This window comes from Mesitornis unicolor, unplaced genomic scaffold (genome assembly GCF_000695765.1).
Source record: "Mesitornis unicolor isolate BGI_N332 unplaced genomic scaffold, ASM69576v1 scaffold33985, whole genome shotgun sequence".
Classification (NCBI taxonomy): Eukaryota; Metazoa; Chordata; class Aves; order Mesitornithiformes; family Mesitornithidae; genus Mesitornis; species Mesitornis unicolor.
In genome coordinates this window covers 1-10,951 of record NW_010186755.1, presented here as the reverse complement: position 1 = coordinate 10,951, position 10,951 = coordinate 1, and the positions used below count along the sequence as shown (strand labels likewise).

At 43.0% G+C, this 10,951-nt stretch overlaps 1 protein-coding gene across 1 annotated transcript in view; it reads right to left on the bottom strand.

Annotated features, from left to right (window-relative positions):
• TYRO3 (TYRO3 protein tyrosine kinase) overlaps positions 1-8,017 on the bottom strand; it is a 22,834-nt gene extending 14,817 nt beyond the window's left edge. The window contains exons 1-5 of the mRNA XM_010185236.1: positions 7,804-8,017; positions 7,192-7,334; positions 5,745-5,889; positions 1,376-1,505; positions 439-539 (exon numbers count right to left, since the gene is read on the bottom strand). Coding sequence (XP_010183538.1) covers positions 439-539; positions 1,376-1,505; positions 5,745-5,889; positions 7,192-7,334; positions 7,804-8,017 — 733 coding nt within the window. The remainder of the gene's footprint in view (positions 1-438; positions 540-1,375; positions 1,506-5,744; positions 5,890-7,191; positions 7,335-7,803) is intronic.
• Between the last annotated feature and the right edge of the window lie 2,934 nt (positions 8,018-10,951).

The window sequence follows — 10,951 nt, the reverse complement described above, 5'->3', positions numbered from 1 at the left end:
ATTCCTGGGACTCAATTACCTTTTTCATTACTAGTTCCTGGCCTTCCAAGACTGATCAATTGGTTCATGTTTGTAGCATGGCTCAGCAAACTGAGTTTAAAGCATACTGCTAATATTGTTAAGCTGTATTTACCTCACTGTTGCATATTACAGTCGAAGGAGTCCCTGTAGTGTGAAACTGGGGCAGGGGAGTGGCAAATTTGTGCCTCACACTAATATACACAATGACTGTAACTGTAATTAGCAAGTGCTAAGTGATTGGTATGGCAACAGCAATTCTGGCCTTTCACCTCTGCCACCCACAGTTTCTAAGCCTCCTTGTAAATTAACCCCATGTTCTTGATCCAAAGACATCAGTTTCAGGGAAAACAAAGAAAGAGCATAGTACATACATGAACACAGCTTCTCAGGCAGAATCACTCAAGTTATTTTACTTACACGTTGCTTCAATGAGCTCTGGGCCCTCCCTGTTGAAAGACCTGGCAGCTCTGAAATGGACTGCTGGATCTCCTCTGCCAACCACGCTGCCAAAGGCATGGCTAGAAGGCAGAAAAGACACACAGGGCCATGATTACATGGGCCATTCTCTTCTAAAAGGGTGTGCTGAACAGTATGGATGATTTCTCATCCCTTGCCATGTAAATACTAGAGACTGTTTTGTTAAAGAGAATGTTGCTGGAGAGGAGGAACGTTAGGTTTGTGCTGTCTTGCTGGTGCACTTAGAGGGGGTGGGAGCCTTCTGAAAGAAGGGAATCACTTCTCTCAAGTGCCTGGGAGAAGCTGCAGGTTGGGGCAGGTTACAAGAGTCACATAAACAGAGATGCTGCTGTGAGAGGGAGGTCTGGAAGACTGAAAATAATGGGAACCTTGCTTGCAGTAGGGAGCAACCCACAGCCAAGTGTCAGAGGTGACAGAAAGGAGACTTTCCTGGGGATCCAGAGGGTTCTGGGCAGTCAGGAAGTTACAAGCAGCTGCTAGACTGAAAAGCAGCAAGGGATAAAGGGCCTAGCCCATAAGAACACAGAAGATGATTCATCTGTGTGTCTTTTCTCTTTGAATCTCTTAAGCAGCAGTGCTAAAGACTTACAGAATTACCTTGATCTAGTTTGTATTTCCATATTCTAATACAGCCCAGCTATTAACATAACATTTTTTCTACTGCATTTTTGGTGTTCTCATCTTGAAGAAAAGGTAGGGCACCTTCCTGCTAGTCTCTAATCCAGAGTCACCTCCACAATTGTGAAAAAAAAAAGTTATCCAAAGAAAGTGCCAAAAGTACTCAATCTACAATGCTTTTTGAAAAATAACTGAGTCAGAAACCACACTGGAGGAGAAAGCAGAGATCTCTAACCAGCACAAGGAGAACTTCCCTTACCCAAACCGAGTTTCCTTTCTTCTTTTTCGAAGGAGAATAAGAGCCAGGGCAACAGCCGTGACCAGAGCTGTAAGTATGCCCAGTGCCACAGGAACCCAGGACGTCCCATAAGGAGGTTGTCTTTGGCCACCTAAGTGATGGAGAAAACACCAGTCAGGAAATACTGTCAATGGTAAATAGAACATACTAGGATATTTCTTCCTTTTGCTTTTAAATGGAAAAGCTATGCTGCTGGATCTGGTGTACACAGTGGACCACTGTACACTGGAATTTGGCATAGACAGTTAGTCAGTCATCAGAAAAACTAGTTGTTTCACACAGCAAAGGCAGAGCAGATGCATCCAGTTACCAGAATCTATTTTAGTTTTGAGCCTGAAGGAAGTAAAAGGCACTGCTCCAGATTATCCTACTTTACATGATGTCGTGATCTGGGACACTTTTAACTGGAGTGTCAGGACAAAAAGGTTGCTTAATATTAGTATTTTCTGTGCAGGTTTCACCTATTCCTGTTTGAGACAGCCAGCAAGACCTTGACTAGGCTACACAGTACTGCCTGAATGCCAACCAGATAACATTGTGAAAGACAACTGAGAAAGACAATTGCCTCACTGGCAATCTGGTTGAAAATATTTACATTTTCCCTCTCAGACCTCCCACAAAGAGAAGCACCCTGTGGGACCTGGTATTGGCTGTAATGTCCCAATGCTGTTGGTTGGTTGTAACCTCTCAATGTCTCTCTGCCAAAGAAAAGGTGAATTTTTAAAAGTGCCCTGCGAGTTAATAAGTTATCCAGCATGCAGGTTCCAATTCTGGTCTAATATTTGCTTTCAGAATATGTATACTTTTGACTACAAACTGCCTACAGAATAAATGGAGATGTTGCCAGCCTGAGTACGCTGCCAGGGAGGGAAGATAAGCAGTATGGTTATGAATAAAAGAATATTATCTATGCTTAGCAAACAGGAGATAAATTAATCCAATTCTTTGAGAGTTTTCTTCTCCAAATACAATTACTAAAGATTAAATGTGAATTTGAATGGGTTTATTAAAATCTAGGATAGCTGTCAAATCTCCAAATTGTTTAAGAGCTAACAAGAACAGGCAACAGGTCGCTGAGCACTTCCTTCATCTTCATGCTCCCTTGCTCCCCCTCGGCAGTTGACTGTGCTTTACCAAAAACTAAGGAAAAATCATCTTTGACGATGTCGCTAATCCTATTATGTTCTATGTCATGAGACTATAAGTAAACCTGTCCTTAAAAGAGATGTTAGGTTAGTGGCCTGAGATTTGGATGCATCTCTGCATAGAAGTACGTGAAAAGGAGTCAGCTATCCTTACTGGGAGAGTTCTGGCTGGTAAAAGGCTTCTAAGGCTTATTACTAGTTATGTTGTCGAGCCTTATTATCCAAGTTTTTAAAGAAGCAGTGTTAGTCTCAGAAACAGGTAAAGCTTGAGTAAACAGAATTCTGGACCATTCAGGAAGCAGGCTAGTACTTCTCCACTTGAAACAAATTATCAGAGTTTTAGCACCTATTTTCCAGCATCTGATGTCCTTCAGTAACTCACATATTCCTTTCCCACCCAGAAGGCTTTATAGGCTCTGGGTTTTATGATACTCCCTCTTGCTGCACCTTTTGACCTGGCCTTCAAGGCTGCTTATGAGGAGGGAGAGGGATCAGAAACAGAAGAGGAATGAAAATACAACAAAAGGTTGTATTCTCTAACCCTCTCCACAATTCCCAAGCCAATCACTTGGGCTGTTCCTGCCAATCAATCAGAGTAGAAACAATTAACAACACTGATGTTAAAGGTCCTCTCTGATAGTTAAAGATAAGGTTTCCTTTCCCCCATGGTGAGACAAACTTCTTTCGGCCTGTTTTTCTACTCTGTCTGCTAGCCAGCCTGGTGAGAGAGCAGGGATTTAGGTCACCTTCCAGGGGGTCCCTCCAAAAGGAGGATGGATGAAAACAAAACAAAACAAAATTATTCTCCCTGTTTCTAAACTGCTAAGAATCAGAAGCCCATCCCACAGTTTACAGCAAGTGTGTCAGAAATAGAAATGAACGTTGAAATTCACTGCTGCTGCTCCTCTGCCTCACAGATCGTTGCTTCCCACTCGTGCCACTGAGCTAGAGAGGACGGCTGCAGCCCAAGCAAAGACTGAATTGCCTCTCCTCCCCCAAATCTGTGTCTCTCTCATCTCTCTCACCCCCCCTTTTCCAACTGGCATATGCCTCGAGAATGCACAAAGCAGAGAGAAGACAGTATTATTACATGAGCTTAAATGAGTATTTAGGAGCCCTTTGATGATGAGAGACTCTCTTATTTCTGTAGCAGGTTTTAGATCACAAAGGTGTGCAAAGAACATAATCCAAGAGTCTTCTCCTGCATACAATCATGAAGATTACAGATAGGAAAAAGCTGTTAGACCATTTTGTTCTCTGCAGTGAAAGAGGTTTCCACTGAGAATGTTTCTGAAAATACTAAAACAATCTTTGTTAATAGCGAACATTATCTCTGCATAAGCAGGGTGGAGCTGCTACTAGCTTTACTGTGATGACAAATACGACTTAAAGTTTATACAAGCTTAGTCATCCTTATTGCCGCACTGGGAGCTGGTCAGAAACCACCCCTGGCATTTCTCATGTAAAGAAACCAGTGCCAGTTTGCTATTTTAGGAAAGGAAGCAGCTTATATTTTTTTACCAGGCCTGAAACAAAACCGCAGTCTTTCTGCAGCTCTGCTCTTTAAGGCCTGTCAGTGTTTCCACAGTGAACCTTTATTTCCAGCCTGTTATGCTTGTGAAGAAATATATGTGCTTTCAGACAGCATTTGGCCAAAACAAGTACAACTCCTGATGCTACTTTTTTTTTTTTTAAGTGGTTTGTAAATAAAAACAAGCAAACATATTGTGCTTTCAGGATTATCCCATTCCAGCTTCCTGTACAATGCAAACCCTATACATTTCATGGAGTTTCTTGCCAGGGCTGGCCATTTTCCAAAGGGAACTTCTGATCCTTTCATGTACTTTTCTCTGTATTTGGGTGCCACAGAAAATACCCAAGCAAAAAGGAGTAGAAAAAAAAATGATGGAGACGATGTCCATCCTCAAGTAGAGTCAGCTCTGGACCTCCACGCCCCTTCATTCTGCTTTAAATAATTTAAAGGCTTTGAACTCACAGTGTCTGTGTGCTCACACATAACCATCAGTACTGACTTCATCACAGGAACCAGGCTGCCAAAGAACCTTTCTGAGTAATGCGTACATTAAAACCAGCATTAGATGCAGTACTGCAAGCAAGGTTACAGTTCTCTCCTGGTTACTCTGCCCCTGTCCTCCACCTCCGGCTTGCCTGTGATCTCCACTCTATGTTCCTCCTGCCATCCCTAAATGTGGAGGGATCAGGAGGGATCAATGTTCACGTCAAATGATGGGGGTTGGGAATAAGGCAGCGGCAGGTGGGTCAGAATCAGAGACTGCTCTCGATTGTCTCGTCCTGCCACAGGCACTGGCAACAAAACCTCAGGAGACTCTGGGATTTTTGCATGATCACACCTCACTGATTTCTTATCACCAATCCATATTTTTACTCAGAATGCCTTCCTCTTAATTGTTTTACAGTTTCCTTCACAAGCAGCGTTCTTCTCTCCTTTCTACCCATCGCCCCATATAACATCTGGCCCTTCTCCTTAACCTGACTCCTATTTTCCATTCAGTGTGAAATACAAGCAGCAAGCAGACCAGTGCAGATGAGCCTAACTGCCTTTATAACTAGGAATGCACTCTGTACATTCATGCTCTTTGCTCCTAACAAACCCTTCCACATAGTTCAGCTTCTGTACTATCATTTCCTTCTTCTACCACTAGCTCAGCTCTTCCACGGAGAGAGCTAAACTGGCTTAACACAAACACCTTCAGTAAAACCATTACAAAACCCCATGTGGCCATGGTTTAAATCAGGCCGAAATGAAACTAGTCAGGAATGACTTCAAATTAAATGAAAGAAGAGAACCTATCTTAAAGGAGATTTCTGTCACATTTACTCTTGTAAACGTGTGTGGCTTAGGCCTGAATGAAGGATTTCAAACCTTCATTTGCACCTTTTCTATTATGTCTCTCTTCACCCTGCTCTGCACTAAACACAGCAAAAGCCCGTTAAAAAAGACACAGTGGTGGCCAGAAGCTGTTTTGTTAACACTCGCTCTTTAAATATTATTTAATTTCTACTCTGCTTGGTGAAGTGTGCTGCGATGTAAAGCCACGTGGCTCAGTCAGCTGTAAGCACTGAAAGAAGAGTAAGAGAAAAAAAGGAGACCCAGCACTTCTGACTTTTTTCCCCAAAGTGAAGGGAAGGCAGAGGACACTCACCCATGACCTCCTGGGCTTCAAGCAGGAAGAAGTCACTCCAGGGCCCACATCCTGCAGAGTTCAGCACGCACACCCTGATGATCAGGTCCTTGAGAGGGTTCCACGTTGTGAGATTAGCTTTTGTATCCTGTACAACCATCTCCCCCTGAGAGCAAATAACAACAAACTGTAACCTGCCTTAAAACAAATCTAGTCTAAAACTTCATCTTTAAAACTAAACCAGAACACTACTGTGATTTCACTGGTGTTATAACGAGGGTCGGGAGTTGTGACTCCAGGGTGCTAGCCCCAGTTTTGCCACTAACTTAGCCTGTCATCTTGGGTTTCTCTTCCCAAAAATTGCTAATAGCCTCCCAGGGCATAGGGAAGATATGAGGTTTAATGAGTTATTTCTTTGAGGTCCTTCCATAAAGTTGCTATAGAAATGGGTGGGTTTTCTTCCATTGTTAAATTATCCACCTCCTTCTTGTGGTTTAAACACAAAGATGCACTAATATACTGCAAAACATCTGACAGCTTTTATCCAAGGGAGGATTCTGTCTGTTTTAACTTGTGGATCAAATCCCAAGGTTTCTGAATTTCATGGCAAGTTTTCACTTAGGATGGCAAGGCCAACATATTTTCAGTAATTCTGAGGATCTTCTTCATATGCATCATTTGCAGTGAACCCATGAAGAGCTGTCTGCCACCACTGACACAATGTAAATTCAATGGGAACTGAAAATATTGTCATTCAAAGTCAATGACGCTGACCTAGTATGAAATGGGTCATGCAAAAAAGGAAATAAGCCTATTTTCCCTCTAGCTGTTGGTTATTACAAGCTTGTTCATCATTAATAAGCGCTGGCTAAATACAGATTAAGAAGTGAGAAACCATTAGAAATGCTGTGAACTTCAAAGGCAGATAGATACCTGTGAAAGGACAGTGGTGAAGAACAAATAAAAGGCCTTCTACCCTGACAGGGTCCTTTCAACTCCCTACATATTGTAAATTAAATAAAACAAACTGCAACATTCTTTCTGGGATTTACAGTATCACTCATTCACCTGTTACATACATAGTGTTTGGAAAGCCAAGTCCCAGTCACAGAAGCAAGCCCAGATCCTGCACTGAGCTGCCTTTGGGACAGCACTAGAAAGAGGCAGAGACTAACTTAATTTTCACTATGTTGTCCTTTTTGTACAAGGAATGGCAGAGAACTGGTTGGTTTGCAGATGAACATCCAAGTGAAGGAATTCTGAATATGCTAGGAAGTGAGAAATAGGCCTAAATCTTGAGGCCAAATACTCAGGAGTTGTTGCAAATCAGAATACATCCACAAAAGCAATGTCAGCAATTTAGTGCCCTGTATAGATAAGGGATGAGGGACCCTAAAGCCTAGAAAATTTAGTATGAACATTCCCTAACTCTGTGCCCAATGCCTCAGCTCCCTTCTTGATCTGTTACCTGAGTTACATTATCCTGAATCCACTCCAGCCTGTATCCCAGGACATTTTCTTTCAGCATGTCTGGAGCCACACCTTCCCACTCCAAAATCAGACCAGGATCTCTCTGGATAACATGGATATTTTGGGGGGTGCTGCTAGGAGCTGAAAGCAGAGGACAGAACACAATCACTCTGTGCAAGAAAATAAGGCACTACCCACACTGAAAATGGCTGAAAAGACAGTTTCACCCTCTTTCAGCTGGAAAAGAGTGTGAAAGGAGAGAACTGCAAGCCACCAGGCCTATGTCTGCTTCATGTGCAGCTGATGGGGTTGGTCAGGGTTTCATTTCCTTCTGAGACTCCAAGAATATCAGAGCCAAGGGGACATATGCCCAGCATGCAGAAGCCTTGTGGCTGGATCAACTTGTACATTATGCATCATTGCTGCGAACCAAATTTGACTGCCTATTATTTTTTTATGTTAGGTGTTAGGAGACTCTTCGCATGCACAAGCAATCTGACAATATGTTTCTTGCATTTCAAAATCGGTGAGGAGAAGTTCAATGAAGTTTATAGTCATCTCTTTTTCAGATTCAGAACTGCTTTCCTGTTTTTGTCTGTTATTCACTTACCAAGATCCAGGGTCTGGAAATAAACCCTGTCAGTGAAAGGGGAGCTGCCCATCTCATTGCTGCACTGCACACGAACGCTGTAGTTGGTGGAATGCTTGAGGCCTTGCATGCCATAGGCAAAGGGAGGCACTGGGGTGACTTCAGTGGAGACCTCCTGGCCGTCTGGTGACTCAGCGACCTGTGCCAGGAGTGAAACGGAGACGACTGTTACCATTAGCCATATGACTAACAGGTCCATAGGGATAAGAATCCATTTCATGGTCAGTTTAGAAATGTGTAACAATAGATAGGGTACCGGTGGTGTTTAAAATACTGAAAAAGGAGTTTTCATACTAAGAATCATGAGATGTGCCTTTATTTGGTTTAGGTGATATCATTCTCCTAACTCTGGCAGTACAACTTTCTATCAGCTGAAAATTTGATTCCATACTTTAACACATTTCCTTACCTATGTTACAAATTCTACAGTTGATTATTATTTCCTTTAAAGAAAACTAAATGCACTTGTTGCTTTGAGTGCTAGTGGCTGGCTTCTGAGGCTTGTCTAAACTTGGGCAATGGTAGATGAACCTTCCTGTCGCCTAGTGTCACCTTTTTCTCAGCTCCTTTTTCAGAAGTTTGTGTATGTTCAGTTTTGTAGTGGATTAAAGACATGGTAGACACTGGTGGCTTGGTTCAACTAAACTGTTTCAAACTAAACTGAAAAGAAACTTTTCACCACTCCTGCAACCCTTCTTTTTTCCTTTTTTAAATCTGATTTTTTAAGCAACATAAATGTTAATTTAAATCTTGTATCACTGAGTGCTTTTAATGCACAGACAGGTTCAGTGTTTCTGCTTTTGTACTGACAAAAGCAGAAATCATGGCATAGCTCCCACGCTCAGTCTATCTTTCTTCTGAAGTGCGTACAAAGTACCAAAGCTGGGTGTAAAAGCAAGCCATACTGACAAAAGTGAAACACTCGTGTGGACTTTACATTCTTTATATAGCAATTTTTCTCCCTGCCCTTCTGTTCATTCTCATGCACACTTTTGGCCCACTGATTTGGCTAATAAAAAGGAAGACTCTCAAGTTTCCTTAATAGAAAAGCATGTTATTGTCATTATTAGCGTCATCCAAAGCAGGGAAAAAAACAAGCAGACTTTTGTGTAACAGCCTGACAGTATGATGATGTGTTTCTGTTCAATAGTCTGAAGAGTCTGTGCTCTAACATCTGCCCCCTTTATGCCCTCGAACATGGCTTGTATTAACAGCGAGTAAACATGGCAATTCCTTACCCTGTCCCCAATCTGCCTGTCTGAACATGGTGCTCTTCGGGCACTGGCTGCAATTCTCAAGTGCCAGAAAACCACAGCCAAGTTTCAATCCCCCTTCTCTTTCTGGGAGGCTCTGAGCAGAAAATGGGAAGCCAGGAGCGTGAGCATTTTCACATGGAAATGTGGGTCAATGTCTCTCACAAAATCTCCCAATGTGGGAGACAGAGGAAGCACTGCTTTCTGTCAGTGGAGGGTTATTGCCAAGCTACCCCGCTACCAGATCCAAACGCAGGAACTTCGTCCTCCCCAAACGGAACAGAAAATCCTTAGAAAAGGGGTGAGAGACTGCTGAGTGAACAGAAACTGAGCTGCTCTGATTCAGACTCTTTTAATATGTCCCATCCCCCCCACCCCTGCCCCTGCCAAAAGTGAGAGGGGGGACTCAAAACCCAGAGTGATTTGCATTGCAGCATGCAAGCCAGAGAGAATAGGCTGTTCCAACTGGAGATAACTCCCATTGTAAAACAGAGGAAGAAAATAATTTTTGACTGCGAACAAGAACAGAAGCGGCAACAAAAACCAGACACCAGGGCCAGCTATAGTCAGGCATTCTTTCTGCTAGTGAGTCAAAATGAGATTATGGCTTCTTTTACTTAAAGAGAATAAACATCAGAGCATGAAATCTCTGGTTTCCAACCCAAATAAAAAGAGGACTGCAAGTAAACTAGCTAGGCTGCTTCCAGTATACCTTGTGTTTATAATCCTCTACATAGTTGGCAACATCCCACAGAAATGCCATTCCAGCTCACACTGCTGCTGTAATCAGGTAGGAAAAGCACAGGGGCCCAATATTCACACCTGGCAGATAAATCCATGGGGAATGTGCCTTACTGTGTTTGCATGGCCTGCTTCAGGAATCACCATCTCTTTTTGACACTCAGTTATCAGCTGTTTGATCTGATTTTACAGTTAAGTATGCAATGCTAGAAACTAACTGCCTGAAGTTGGACACATACCATTATTCCCAGGACCCTAAAGCAGCAGCCCAATTTTTCAGAGATGTAGGAATCACCATCTCTTTTTGACACTCAGTTACCAGCTGTTTGATCTGATTTTACAGTTAAGTACGCAATGCTAGAAACTTAACTGCCTGAAGTTGGACACGTACCATTATTCCCAGGATCCTAAAGAAGCAGCCCAATTTTTCAGAGATGCTGAGTATGCAGCACCCTGTAGTGCTAAATTCTGGGCAGAATTGGTCTTTGACTATTGAAAACCAACCAAGATTTAGAGGCAGGGCTTAAAGTTACTCTGAAACATGCAAACAGGCTTGACTTTGTATCAAAAAGCCCAATCTGTCTCCTGCCTCCATAATTCTCACCTTTCCTGCACAACATCCTACACTTTGCAAGCTCCTCACCCATTGGGCTCATGGGTATGTCTGGATCCCAGCATTTCCTCTGGCACTGAAAGCACAGGGCTGAGCTGGCACAGGAGTCGCAGGCCACTGCACTGCACTGGAACAAGCTACCATGGGTCAGCTGCTCCATGCTAGCGTGATCATCCTTCAGCCACCCAAGGGCACTTCCTATAGGGATATGTGCTTCTTGTGCTGCAGCATACGACTCTGCATGGAGTAGCTGCCACAGAGCAACCCGTATGTTAACCTGCTGGGAGAGAGAATGGGGCCAGTCTCAAATTCTCAACGTTATGCTCAAAACTGGCTTTGCTTTTTGGCACCTGTTTACGTCCTGCCACAGAGCAACCCGTATGTTAACCTGCCAGGAGAGAGAATACGGCCAGTCTCAAATTCTCAACATTATGCTCAAAACTAGCTTTGCTTTTTGGCACCTGTTTACACCCCGAGCTGCATCCTATTAAGTTTCCATGTT